This window comes from Rhinopithecus bieti, unplaced genomic scaffold, assembly GCF_001698545.2.
Source record: "Rhinopithecus bieti isolate Rb0 unplaced genomic scaffold, ASM169854v2 scaffold_1599, whole genome shotgun sequence".
Taxonomy (NCBI): Eukaryota; Metazoa; Chordata; class Mammalia; order Primates; family Cercopithecidae; genus Rhinopithecus; species Rhinopithecus bieti.
The window spans coordinates 6,783,730-6,798,520 of NW_016804139.1; the positions used below are offsets into that span (position 1 = coordinate 6,783,730).

Here is a 14,791-nt window from a genome sequence, read left to right on the forward strand (position 1 = left end):
TTAGCTGTTGGCAGCTATGGTGTCCTTAATCCAGTCCAAATAGTTGTAGACCTTGGTGTAGACTCCAGGCTTGTTCTTCTGGGCACAGCCATAACCCCAGGACACAACTCCTTGGAGCTCTCCGTTGCAGGCCACAGGTCCACCAGAGTCGCCCTGGGGAGAAGTGACAAGTTGCATGGAGAAATGGAGGAGGATATAGCTATATTTACTCTGAACCTTAAAAGATCCCTTTCCAGCCAGCTCTGTGGCTCCACGTCCTTCTCACGGTGGCCCATTCTCTGTTCTTCCTAAGCAGACAGCATGCAGCCCAAGGGAGCCTTCCTCACTTCTCCATGGGGGAACTGCAGGGAGCCTCTTCTACCCCGCCACCTTGGGAGTTAAAATCTTTTTCCAAAATGGGGTCTGGGTATTAGTGGGAGCCTCAGCATGGGAAGGGTTGTTCAAATCACCTGGCAGGAATCCTTGCCTCCCTCAAGGAAGCCCACACAGAACATGTTGATGGTAATCCTTCCAGGGTAGGAGGCTTCACACTCAGCCTGGGTCAGCACAGGAGCATCCAGACACTGCAGCTCATCTGGGTAGTCGGCTGTGAGGATCAGCAAGAGATCAATAAAGTAGAAATGTGGGTCAGGCTTTAGAAAGAGATAATAATCTAGGATGTAACACTGAAGAGGAACACTGCCCCTGGAGAGGACTCCAAAACATAAGTCCTGGCAAGGGACTGTGGCTTTTAGTTCCCAGAATGATCATTGTTGAACCCCTCCCAAGATGTGATCACGGCAAGTTCTCCATTTGTCCTGTCTTTTGAATTAGGAGCCAAGTCCTTAGACTTTGCATCTCTCTCATGTTCAGTGCAGAGCCTGTGTATAATGGGCACTGGAAATGTGTCTTAAGCCTGGGGGCGAGAGGATTCAAGTTAAGGTGATATGCTTCATTCTGGAAATTGGGAGGATGGAGGGAAGTAGAAGGACAAAGGGTCCCACTCACTGCCAGAGCTCAGAGTGTTGCCCCAGCCAGAAATGAGGCACATGGTGCCAGGAGCTGGAGGGGCGGTGGGCAGAGAGATGGTGGACACACGGGCATTGATGACAGCAGGTGTGGACAGCTTGATCAGCAGGATGTCATTGTTATATTTCTTAACCTCGTTGTATTTGGGGTGCGGGATGATCTTGGCTGCATTGATGAATTGCTCAGTCCCCTCCAGGACTTCGATGTTGTGCTCTCCCAGTCTCACCTGGATGTGGCTGATGGACAGGGAAGGCATGGTGAAGACCTTCTCCTACAGCCGGGGCACACATCCCACCTTCCCCAGGGTCCTTAAGCTCCCTGCTCATGGACAGCTCTGGAGGCATGGGGTGGAGTATGTGGCCATATCGCATGGGCAGGAGAGGGATGTGGGTCAGTGCAGGTGGGAGACCCAGGACCTTTCTCCTTCAGAGGTTGTTGTTAGTGGGGTGCGGAAGAGTCAAAGGGATGCACCAGAGGCTGCTCCTCATCCTGCCTTCCCAGCCTCTTTCTCACAATTTCTATAGTCACCAGCACTGTGGGCACAAAGAGCTCCTTGTAGTTTTCCCAGCATTCTTCACCCCAGGGCTTTGCTAACTGTGCACAGTGCCTGTTCCTCCCTCCCTTCTTGGCCTGGTGAGCACCACCCTTCTGTGTAATCTAATCCAAGGGTAGCCACAGCATTACCATCTTCTGGAAACTTGTTAGAAATGTAAATTCTTGATCCTTACCCCCACCTACTGATCAGAACCTTGGGGATGAGACCCAGTGATTTGTGCCTTAACAAGCCTGCAGGTGGTTCTGATGCATACTCAGGTTTGAGAGTTCTTGGCAGAGGCGGCGGTTCTCAGCTGTGTCTATGCACTCTACAGTTACCAGAGGTAGAGTGTGAAATACTCACTGGTATTCACACTCTCTTCCTGAAAATTTTGAGTTAATTGCTCTGGGATAGGACACAGGCATCAGTATTTTTAAAAACTCTTTCTTAGGTGGCTTTAATGTGTAGTTATCCAGCAAAAGTATTTGCTTGCTTTTCTCACAAGCTCAGTCCATCCAAGATCATCCCTGCCTGGTTTTATGGCCACCACCCTTGCTGTTTCATGGATTTGCCTGGGTGTGAGAGGTTCCTGTCTTGTGTTTACTCTCTGCTCTGGAGAGTCAGCTGCTGCCAACAAGTTTTCTTCTCCACCATCTCTCCCACCCATCTTACCCAACCTCAGTATTTCCCTGGGCTGAAGCCAAGCTCTCCCAGGCAGCCTGGCTGGGAGCTTTGCCGTCAGGGGCCCCACACTTACGGCTTGTAGCAGTGAGCTGCTGACACCACCCACTCTTCGTTTATGAGGGAGCCACCACAGAAGTGGTAGCCATAATTCAGGGACACCTGGTAGGGGACAGAATTCTCCTCACAGGTGTAGCCTCCAACGATCTTGTCATCATCATCAAAGGGGGCAGCAACTGGAGTGGAGATGGGCAGGGAGAAGGCAAGTCAGTAGCATGTTAGGGGTGGTGCTCCCAGCCTCCGGTTGCTTCCTTCTAATTTGAAATCCTTAAGAAGCTCAGTGAGGCTAGGCAAGGGAGTGAGCGCTGCCACCCCTGGTGAGCATCACTGGATGTGGCTGCCAAGTCTCTGTGTCTGAAGGGCACATAGCTGGGTACCCTGTGGGTGTTCAGATCTCTCCTGGGGTCACCAGGCTGAAGATGCAAGGAATGTCCTCACAATGCTTTCAGTGGGATAGGAGTTGGGATGTGGTTGTCTCAGCCACTGAGTGCTTCTCTCTTTCATTCACCACCTGTGTACTCCATCTGGTTTTTTAAGCCCTGGATGGTTAGGATACTTTGGCCAAGCTAGGAAAACCCCCTGGCTGCGTAGACCTGGCCATGACCCGCTTCCCCCTCAGCTCACATCTGTGTAGTGAAGGCAGAATTGAGGGCAGCCCCTGGCTCACTTTGGCAGAACAAAGGTAGACGTTATTATTGTCCAAAAGAACAGCAATTCTTAACCTTGGCTGCATGTCTAGAAATGTTAAAAATCACCTGGGAAGCTTAAAAGCCCAGAACACAGGCTGCATCCCAGACAAATAAAGTGAGAATTTCTAGAGTTGAGTCTCTGGCACGAGTAATTTTTCCACCTCCCCAGTTGCATTCGAGGTTAAGAGCAGCTATAGTGGAGGTATTCTGGTGCTGTGGGAGCCAAGCCTGAAGCCCGCTGCTTTATTTCGTGGGCCAGCCTCACCTGGTCTCCCTTCCCAGCATCTCTATCCACGGCTTGGATATGGATGAATTGCAGTGGTGGGAGTGAAATCAGGGAGAAGGTGAAAGAGGTGAGGCTTAAAGAGAGCCCAGGGAGGATGGGAAGTAGAGATGCCAGATGAAGGAAATAGAATACCAGAGCACAGTCAAAAGAGGAGAGGTGGCAAGAATGGAAGGGCATGTGTCTGCCAGGAAAGGGATGGTTGGGGCCTGAGGCAGGGCATGAAACTCACCAGCCAGCAGCTTTTCCCACAAAGGCAAAGGATCAGCAGAAGTGGATTCAATGGTGGTAGAGTGTGGTGGCGGAGGACCAGTCTTTATACCTCCTGAGGATTGAGAGAGGAAGTGTCTGTGAGGTGAGGGTCAGTGCTCCTCGCAGGACCAACAAACCTGCAGCTTTCCCCTTCCCAGGGTCTTGCATCAGCTCGGCTATGTTTGGCCACTCTGTGGGTTTGTGATTCACAGGTGATAAGGGAACTTGCCTTCTGAGAGCAGAGAGGGAGACCGGCTCTTTCCTGGAAGGATGCTGGGATGGGGAAGACAGGGACAATCAAGCCCCGGATCACACAGCTGGGATTTCTTAGGCTGAGGAGGTGAGGGTTAGAAGGAGGGAGAATGGCCTGGCTGTTTAGGAATCTTTTAAACTAGTGGGGATGTATTTAATGTACTTAAGGAAGGGCAAGCGTTGGCAACAAGCTTTGCTTTTCAGTGTCCTGAAGCCCCCATGAGAGGTGCAAAGTCGTATCTTGTTCCTGCGAATACGAAGATGCTTCTCTCCAGCCAGTGTGTGGCACGGTTAAATCTTAGGCTTTGGGGAATAAGAATTCCAAAACTAAGGGGTAAGGAGAAGGGAGACTCAGCATCCTATAGGATTCTGGGCTTCCAGATGGCTCTCCATCCTACCAAGGCTTAAGGATGGGAAGTGTTTCAAAGAAGGAGGGGGCACAGGTTAGGTAGGAGCTTACTCAGTGCCTCTGGAGCATGGAAATCAATGGTGCACTCCTCCCCTTCTTCAATGTGAGGACATTGGTTTCTCTCATGTGCATCTTGTCATAGGTATTTTTTATGCAGCCTCATGGTGCCCTGGCATTTGGCACTCAGGTTGATGCAAACTGACCCACCTGCTCGGGGCTGACAGCCCGAACCAGAATCACATGCCCCCGATCAGATGTCAGAGTTTGGACCATGGTAAATCTGGGTTATGATCTGATCTGAGAATCAGCAGAAGGTGGAGATTTTAGCACATGGTAAATGGGTCACATGTTGGGTTCAATAACGAAGATGTGGAGGGGTGGATCTAGAATTTTCTATTTTCGGTGCAGTGAGATTATGCTGTGCTCAGTACAAAGTGAATCTTCTCAGAGAATACCCTGATTTGGGCCCTACCAATGCTACTAAGACACAGTTGTGTAATTGACTGAGGCATAACCTGGCCAGAGCAGTGTGGAGATGGAGATGCTGTCTCCGCTCAAGTCTAATGATGTAAGGAAAGAAGGAGCTTCCTTATGAGGGTGCTTTCCCTTCTCAGCAACTCAGAGCTCAGGTTGGTGATGGGCAGGAGTGAACAGAGTTCAAGTTTGAATTCTTTGAAAGGTAAAAGAAGCAGCAGTGTTCTGAAGACGATGAATAAAATGAGAAAAGCTCAGAATCTTGGTGGTGAAATTTGACATGGCCAGGCACTAGAGGGAGGAAGCAAATGGAAACCAGAGGGAATTGGAAAAAATGGCAAAGTGGGGCCCATGGAGTTGAGAGGACACACAGAGTACCTTCGGGTTCAACTCCTGGCATGGCCACCAATCCAGCTTCCCGACAGCCAGGAGACCCACTGCTCTGAGACACCCTCTCCACCCCGTACCCTATCTAATCACTGTTGGGCTCAAACTTAACGCTGCTATACTTAGATGGTGTATGGTGTCTGACAGCTTTACACGTTTTTAAGTAAGCAAGAGTGGTGCATAGCTTTTCGTTTATGCTGAGTTTCACAGTTTAACTTCCCACAAACATGCTAATTGTGATTTGTGCAGAGCAAAATTATTTCCATTTATAGAGGAAGACAATGAGATTCAGAAGGATTCTGTCTTTCCCAAGAATACAGATCTTGGCAGAGCTGATCGTAAGGTCAACGGAAGCCATGGAGAGCATTGTGAAGTATGGGAATTGCTGCAGGTGGCATCAAAAAGGAGATTCATTGAGGATCAAGGCAGAGGTCCCCAGAGGACAAACTGTACATTTGATTCCTTCCTGGTCTTTTCTTCCTGGCAGAAATAGATGATTCAATTCATCTTTCTCCTGGCACTTTGTCTTAGAGCCTTACCTTGCCACAGTTCCAGACCCATCTAGGCCATGACCGCCATGTAGATGACACACTTCTCTGCTCACGCATAACTGGCCAAGCCTGAGGTAGCCAGGTTTTGGAGCATTGATAATACGGGCTTTTCCTGTGTTGTCCCTAAACATGTTGTTTCATTTTGTCCCCTTGTCATGGGATCTTCATAGAACTCCTCCCTTGGAGGATAAGGAGAGACTCTTGCTCTAGCAACTGTAGACATCAGTGTGCACTAAACAGGGAGGTGAACCTTGGTAGAAGATGGAAAATTTGTTTGGAAAAGGGGATTTTTGGATCAGTGCTTGTAGCTCTGACTCTCTGTCTGAAAGGGAACACCCCAGAATATGAGGATTTTCTATATCTAGAGCTTGAAGACTAGTCTTCTCTAGTATTTTGTGCTCTTCCTTAAATGCTCACAGTATAGTCTGAGGTCAGCTTTGTTCAAAAATGAATGACCTTATAGGCAGCAAAGATAGCTATAGGTGGAGACTGTTACTTCATACCATAGACTCACATGTGTAGAATACGTTCAGATTCAGCTGTCTAAGTTCAATTTGGAAGACGTGCCATTCTCGGTACTGTTCATTCTGAGCTACAGTTTTCTTTGTCTACTTCTCTAAGACATCTGTCTGTCTTGTGTTTAGTACTTAGCACACCAAACCACTGTCCTTCAATTATGATAACACTGAATCATTTTTGTGAGCTACTATATAGCACATAATTTATTATACATTAATACAGTTAATACAGCATGTAACTTATACAAGTTAAGAATGTGTATTTCATTTTATCATCACAACCAGCTATGGGATTCCCCGTTTCACAGATGCTCAAATGAGCTTTCTGGAGGTGAAGTGACTCTCCCATCTCCCACAGCAGCAGCTCCCAGCCAGAGCTGACCCTGCCTTCACCTACAATCTTGGCAAAGCAGCCAGAGCTGGAAAGAACCAAAAGAGAAGCTTTCAATTACTTTTAGCTACTTTGTCCCCCTTTTTTTCTCTCCTCCTCTCCTGCATTTTTTTCCATCTCTAGGTACAATTCGGGATGTGGATGCCTGTTCCTACAAAAAAACACTTGAGATTCATTCCTGATACCCCAGTTCATCCCAATTTCCCCCCTTTAAAGTCAGATCTCACCTACCTGCTTGGGTCAGAGAGATGTGTGTTTTAAAATCCCCAAGGACGGAGGCAGGGACTGTGCCCTCAGATGATTATTGGTGAAGTGGATTTAAGCTTATTTTCAGTTTAATAGAATGTTGCTGTGTCTCTGCCTAGGACAGGCAGCCCATTGTGGCCTTGGGTGATGAGGGAAGCCCACAGAGGCCCAGGATTTGTGACCTGTGGCTGCCAGTGTCTGCAGAGCCAGAATTGAGCTAATCCCATGAAAGGATGGGCGCTGATGGGCAGTTGTATGGTCAGTTGCTATGGAGCTTGTTGATCTCTCAAATTCCAGGTGACAAGATCAATGCATGCTTAAGGGGCCTCTTCCCAGCAGGCTCTGGCAGCTACAAACTGGTTTAGGTGTGGAAGATGATACCACTTTATCTTTGGTTTTCTTTGAAAACAAGAAAGACAGATGAAAACAAGCATTCTGCCAGTGGGCAGGCAAGAATTCTCTTCGGGAAAATGGATGTTCATCACTCTTCCCCGCATTGGCCTTGAAAGAGCTTGGCTGGAGAGTGGCTATTATTAAAATATCAAAAAAAAAAAAAAAAAGAAGATGCTGTTGAGGCTGCAGAGGAAAGGGAATGCTGATACACTGTTGGCCTGAGTGTAAATTAGTTCATGGAAAAAGTAATGCAGAAAGCAGTTTGGAGATTTCTGAAATAGTTTAAAANGCTAATCCCATGAAAGGATGGGCGCTGATGGGCAGTTGTATGGTCAGTTGCTATGGAGCTTGTTGATCTCTCAAATTCCAGGTGACAAGATCAATGCATGCTTAAGGGGCCTCTTCCCAGCAGGCTCTGGCAGCTACAAACTGGTTTAGGTGTGGAAGATGATACCACTTTATCTTTGGTTTTTCTTTGAAAAACAAGAAAGACAGATGAAAACAAGCATTCTGCCAGTGGGCAGGCAAGAATTCTCTTCGGGAAAATGGATGTTCATCACTCTTCCCCGCATTGGCCTTGAAAGAGCTTGGCTGGAGAGTGGCTATTATTAAAATATCAAAAAAAAAAAAAAAAAAAAAAAAAAAAAGAAGATGCTGTTGAGGCTGCAGAGGAAAGGGAATGCTGATACACTGTTGGCCTGAGTGTAAATTAGTTCATGGAAAAAGTAATGCAGAAAGCACTTTGGAGATTTCTGAAATAATTTAAAAGAGAACTACCTTTCCACCCAGCAATTCCTTTACTGGGCATTTACCCAAAGGAAAATAATTGTTCTGCCAAAAACAAGTAAGTTACCACATAACTTACTATACGGCATGTAACTCATATAAGAATGGCTTTTTCATTTTATCATCACAACCACCTATGGGATTGCCCATTTTACAGAGATCCAATGGGCTTTCTGAAGGTGAAGTGACTTGCTCAAGGTCACACAGCCAGTAGTTTGTAAAGATGGGATGTAAGTATGTTGATCTGACTCTAGGGCCTCCATGCTCTGCCATAGGGCATTCTGCTTTGCCTCCTCCAAACTGATCCTTGGTGCAGCCTCACTGCGGGGGCAGGCAGCAGATATTGTTATCTCCTTTTTACAGATGAACAATCTAAAGCTCAGAGGTGAAGTGACTTCTCCAGGGTCACTTGTCTAAGGAAAGCAGAGATCATACTAGAACCTTCCCTATTCAGACGAAGTTTGTTCCCCTTCGTGTTGCTACAGAGTTGAGTCTTTCAGACCTCCTAGTAGTCTGAAAAGTGTCAGATTTCAAATTCTTTTTTTTTTTTTAACACTTTCTTCTCCAAATCCCACCACATCTTTCTCCTAAGCTCTTACTCAACTCCTCCTTGGGTTCCGGTATCCTTTATCATTCTCCAACCAGGCTGTCAGATTTTAGGCTGTTTTCCCCCTAAACTCCCAGCTCCTCTCCTCATCCATTATTATTATTTTTTTTTTTTCTAAGCTACTGATCTACCCCATGGCACAATTTCTCTTTATCCAATAAGGAATTCTTTTCATTACTATCTCAACTCAGGAATCACTGAATCTGGAGAGTGAAGGGAGTCCTCTGTGTGATCCAAAAACGTCTGACTTGTAAGATGGAGTCGATGGCCATGGAAAACATGCAGGTTTTATGCCCAGAGGGAAGTTTATAGTTCTGTTTCTTCTTCAGGCTTCCATGTATGGGTAAATGGGGAAGCCTCTAGCACTTGAAACTAAACCTAAATTATTTTAAGGATAGATTGATTGCTGTAATATAATGGTCAGTCTTTCTGTTCACATTTCAGCCACTCCTTGACCACTCTCTTGTTTGGCCTATTAGAGCTGCTTAAGTGAGTCCAGGCTGCCTTAGACAGGAAGCAGAAGAAAGCCAGGACAGAGTGTGGGAGAAACACCCATGTAGGTTCTTATTATTGTAACATCTAGGATCTGTTTCATGATACTCAGAGTTTAATATATGATGTATGTATGTATTTTTCTAAATTATACTAGCTCTAGATTGAGGCTCACAAGATAGGTTTGATGATAAATCCAGTCAACTGGGTTCCTTTTACTTATTTAGCTTATAAAATTCTAGACTGTGTCATCCATTTGGAAGGCAGCCAACGGGTCAGCCATTTCCTCAAGATGGTCTTGGCCAGGAGGGCCTTCAAAAGGCTCCCAAGGCTCAGAACTGAGTGCTTCATCCACACAGGCACCAACACAATTCCAATTGGGAACCTTCCACCCTAGGGCCACTGTGTTTGAGCAGGTTCTGCACTTTGCCCCTCTGTGGAACCCGTATCTTCTGTTCCATTTCCCAGTCTTGGGTAAGGCAGCAGAAGGGGGTTGGCACATGACATGTGTACCTTTCTATTAAAATACAAATCTTGTTATCTGTAGTCCTCCTGCAGTTCTGTAAAACACTGGAACTTATTCCTCCTATCTAGCTGTAACTTTGTGTCCTTTAATCTTTTCGTATCCTCCTCCCAACTAAAACATAAATTTAAAACAAGAATAAAAAATATAAAGTTTGAAGTGCTTATTCCTTTCCTGTTAGAATAATCTAGTTAATTTTCTTATGGGCTTAGATGATCTAAACTCAAATGCCTTTCTAGAGTTTTCCTCCAGGGAAATCCACTACAGCTGTATAAATTTTCCTCTTATGTTTGAAATCATATTTATTTACTCACAAATATTTATTGAATTCCTGAAGTGATATTCCAAGAGTTCTTCTATGCTATTTGGAAGCAGCAATGAAGAAGACAGAAAAGGTTCTTGTTTTCATTGCATTCATGTATACATGTGCATGCATTTATACACATGTGAGAAGGTATAGAAATGGGATGCACATACATTGCTTTCAGTACATGATGAGTACATATTACTAAAATAGGATAAAGTGATAATATAATATGGGATGACTGCTGAAGTGCTGTTATGTAGAGTGGTCAGGAAGGGTCTCTTTGGGGAGGTGGCATTTAACACCTGAATAAAAAGGAACCAGCCATCTGCAGGTAGAGTTAGGAGGGCTTTCATGATTTCCTTCTGAGTCTGTAACAGAAATAATTCAACACACACAACCGATTGCTATTTAAAATTAAATAACCATGTCATCTAGCCTATGGATATATACCTTGTCATGGGTTTTGATTGTATGAAGGATGGTCATCAGTATATTGAACTATTCTTATTAAAGTTAATGTAAAATATTTCTGACATGAAATGATATTCATGAAATACTGTTGGGTTAAGGGAATAAATTCTAAAACTACATATTTTGTGATCTAATTTTATTACACTGAATGATTTTGACTTTTTTATTTTGATAATATGCATATTATATAATACCACAAATTTTTTTATTTAGTTAAAATAGCTAAAAGAGAAACAATTGTAATAATAAAATTTTCTGAGACAGGGTCCTACTTATTCTTGAGGAAGGAATTGCTAGTGGTAAAATATGTTTTTATAGTGAGAAATACGTTTAGATAGCAACTACACTAATTGCATATTTTGTCTCTGTGTGCTTTTTATACAGATAATTGCATCACTTTCTTATAAAAAACTTACATTTAAAACTCGCTATTATTTTATTTTCTATGGAGAAATTAAGGCATGGAGAAATTGTGTAACTTGTTAAGGTAACACCTAGTGTTAAAGCAGAAGAACCAAGTTTCAAACTTAGGTCTGTCACTTGACAAAGTTCAAGTTCCTAACCACAGCGCTTTACTGCTTTTAAAGAGGCAATTTTGTAATATAGGAAGGTGCTTCATAATCCAAGATTTCACTGTAGGTAAATTTGTCAACTTCCTATGGTAATGGGAGTATGGGGCAGGAAGGTAAGCTAGCACTGAACCCATGAGATAAAATGGGTATATATGTGCATTCCTGTGACCTGGAGAATTAGTGGAAACTGGAAAAGGCCCATGGGACCTTACATGGACCAGAAACTAGATAGGACTCACTCCTTTATAAAGTGAGGTACACAAAGAGATACACAGTTAGTGAAAGGATGAGCTAGAAAACTAATCCTAGAAGCAGTTAGCAAAGAATATTATTTATCTTGGTCTTGGCTTTGGGTGAAGGATTTTTAAAAATTTCCTCTGAGTATTCATGGTCACTGAACAGTCAGCCCATTGGGGTTTGAGATAGACATTCTATGACCAAGAAGATATATACTGAGAATTATAAAATAAAATGATATTAGGTCTGTAGCACTCCAATTTCTTGACAGAGGCAAGCATGAATATTTCCTAGAAAACCCACGTTTACTCCAGTATTTAAAGAATTCTGAAAGATGAATTCACATCAAATTACATAGTGCACAAGGAAATAGGCCACCCTGAGTGAGAGTCAGCAGACTACTGAAAACAAGATGCAAAAAGGCATCAAATGCTGGCATTGTCAGATAAGAATTCCCAGTAGATGCTTAATATACTTATAAAAGGAAATAATTTTAAAATACACAAGGAACAAGATGCATTCAAAATGACAACTCATATTTGTAAATGACCCAAGTGGAGTTTCTAGAAATAAAAAAATGTAATTTAGATGAACAAAGTCAGTTGAAACGTTAAATTAGAGGTTTACTGGAGCTGAGGTGTGAATTAGTAAACTAAACAGTAGTTTTAAAGAAATTACCCAGATTGTAGCATAGAGAAGCAAAAAGAAGAAAAATATGACTGAATAGGTAAGAAGACTAGATGATAGTATGAAAGAAAATTGACTATAAGATATAGCTATACTTCTGGCCATCTCTTCTTCAATAAAATGTGGACAACAATCAGATATACCGATTTAAGTTTTGGCCCCAAGAGGATTTCCCTTCACCACTACCTTTCAGAATCATACTTGGTTAGACTGTAATGATCCTTCAAGAATAATGTGAAGACCCATCTGAAAAAATGATCTCATGTTTCTCAACTGGAAATATGAAATTTCTATGAAACTTGGGTGTGGTTTGAAGGTGAGAGGAGAAAAGCATGAGTGGGTACCATGACACTCTGAGATGTGCTCTTGAAATTGAATTGTACCTTCTTCCAGCTGTGTTTAAGTATGTTCTTGATTATATATTTTCCATTTAATAACAGAGAGAATGCTCTGGGCACAGCCAACGTTACAGTTTTGCAGATCAGATAATACCTTGTTCTGAATGCCATTATGAGGTATCCTTTACAGAGCCAGGAGCAACGTTTCAAAAGAAAAGGGGGTCGTTGGCCGGTAAGAGTATAGCTTTACACCAAAACTCTGCACCTGTCTTCAGGGCAATTCTCCAGGTGGCCTTGGACCAACTCAGTACCTCCCCATTTCTTGCTTGTAGTTCTCAAGAATAACTATACAATGTGCTGGTAATGTAACATCCTGAGATAAGGAGGAACTGGCTAGAACAGCCAGGGCTCTGTTCCAGTCCCTTCTAAAAGTAGGATGTCCTTCAATGTTTTGCCAAGCATGTCAAGTCGCTTAGGATATAACACCCAGAGTGGCTGCTCTCTGAGGTCCCTCAGTGGCAGAGCAAGTAGGGAAGGCACAGACAAGATTTCATCCACCATCGATAGCTTTCCTGAGCCTAGTGGAACTGGCTTTCCCTGAATCTTAGGCCTCTGTTTTCCCTTGCTGCCTGTATGTAATAAACACTCTTCATGTAATTTGTGTGTGTGAGCATTCTTTCTCTCTGGGATCTGGAAAGCAATAAAAGTATAGCCCAAGATGCAATGGTCTGAAGTGCAAATCAGGGCACAGCGAACCTGTTCCACACTGCCTTGTGATTCTCTTATTGGGGAATGTCAGGATCTCCTTAGAGCATCCGTATCTATCACAGACTCTTCAAGAAAAACTGGGTCTGCTTAGTCTATGGCCCAAGCAGCAGGAAGTTTTCATCATGGGCTTGTTCTGCCACAGAACCCTCTCTTGCAATGGCCCCAGCTTTACAGATTACATAGTAAATGGAATAGAGTAGCACAATCAAATGCAGTATATCCAGAGTTTAATTCAAAGTCCGAAGACTTAACATTGCACCTCTTTCTCTGTGGTAGATGATCTAAGGTGCAGCAGCTTACTTCTCACATTAGAGGAGATATTTTGACATGCCCCAAACCTCTGGACTACTCCAAAACTCACCATTATAGAAGGTTCCTGAACTTTGCAGATTTTATGTTGGCCTGGGATACATGTGTCATATTGTCATATTGAGGCATCTAGACGGCTTTATAATTCCTATTGACTGAGAACAACCAGATGTCATTAATGTAATGTGCCAGCTTTGTTTCAAGATGACTAAAGTTCTGCCAAACTATATTATGATAGAAAACCAGCTGAAAAGAGCCTTGAGATAAAACAGTTAAAGGCTATTACTGACCCTGCCACTTGAAGGAAACTGTATCTGATTATTTTTATTGGGTATTTCTGAGAACCCTTCTAGAAGAACTTTTACCCTCAGCTTTCCAGGAGCCACCCTTCCTGTCTGTGGACAGAACACTCCAGCTAGTCCTACAGATGCTCTCCTCATCCCCAGTCTATCCATTCATACCCATGCCCACCCACAAGCACAGAAACAGCTGTGTCTGCCCAAGAGCTGTGGTTTCCTCCTCCTGTCCCACCTTGGCAGGGCCCTCAGGCTCATGTAAGGGAAGCTGGGTAGGAGAGAGTTGAGGTTCTTGCTCAGATCTTTGATCTGTGCCCAGCACTGTGTCTTCAACACTGCAGAGGTATATGCTGCTGTCTTCAGGGCTCGTGTTGCTCACAGTCAGAGTTGAGAATGTTAGGTTTGGGCGGCTGATGGGAAACTTGTCAATGACAAATCCACCCTCATATGTGGCCTCAGAGCCCTGATTTGCAGTTGCAATCAGTGTCAAGCTCTGTCCAGGTTGCTGACGGTACCAGAACATCATGGTGACTTGGCTATCGACTTGACACTGGATCGTCACGGAGGTTCCACGTTGACAGACATCCCTGCTTGGCTTTTGAGAGACGAGAGCACTGAACACAGAGCCTAATTCCAGAGAGATATTCATGAGGACTGACAAGCTTGGAGTCAGATGTCTCGCCAGGCAGGAACGTCTCTGCTTTATCACTCCAATGCCACCTCAGCTCCCAAAGGACCCCAGGGCACTGCCTCCTTTTTATTGTGCCAACAATTACTCTGTTACGGTCCTTTAATCTAACACATCCCCTTCATCTTCTGTCTGGTGGCTTCAGACTCTCTGAAGAGAAAGTCTTTCCACCTCTCCACCCAGCATTAACATTAACCCCAGACTCCTCACAAGCCAAGGCTCATACCTCGTCCCAGGAGAAGGAGCAGGAAACCCAGCATCTTCAAGTGATGGCCTCTCCCCTGAGAAAAGGCACTAAGAAGTGAAACTCAAGTTCATCTTTGCTTCCTACAGCATAGCTCCTTCCTGCTCTGTTTCCCTCCTCTAACAGGTAGTTGATTTTCTGCAAGATATGCAAAAATCAGTCTTCCCCCTGGTGGAACTGTGTGGCTCTTCACTCAGGATGAGTCTTCATGTCCAAGCCTCGCAGCATGCACCGGCAACTCACCACCGTTCTGCCACCACTTTACCATCTGTCATTACTGAACACCAGTCTGTGCTACTGTCTGGGTGTAGAGCAAACAGTGGGGTGCAGAATTGAC

General features: G+C 44.3%; 1 protein-coding gene and 1 gene segment (V, D, J or C); both read right to left on the minus strand.

Moving 5' to 3' along the window:
• On the minus strand, window positions 1-4,301 carry LOC108526180 (putative trypsin-6). The gene is given in 6 exon segments (XM_017866831.1): window positions 1-153; window positions 450-586; window positions 988-1,244; window positions 2,301-2,460; window positions 4,221-4,244; window positions 4,247-4,301. Coding segments are annotated over 6 exon segments (786 nt in total).
• Window positions 4,302-13,673: 9,372 nt separating this feature from the next.
• On the minus strand, window positions 13,674-14,563 carry LOC108525862 (T-cell receptor beta chain V region YT35-like). The segment is given in 2 exon segments: window positions 13,674-14,149; window positions 14,437-14,563. Coding segments are annotated over 2 exon segments (510 nt in total).
• Between the last annotated feature and the right edge of the window lie 228 nt (window positions 14,564-14,791).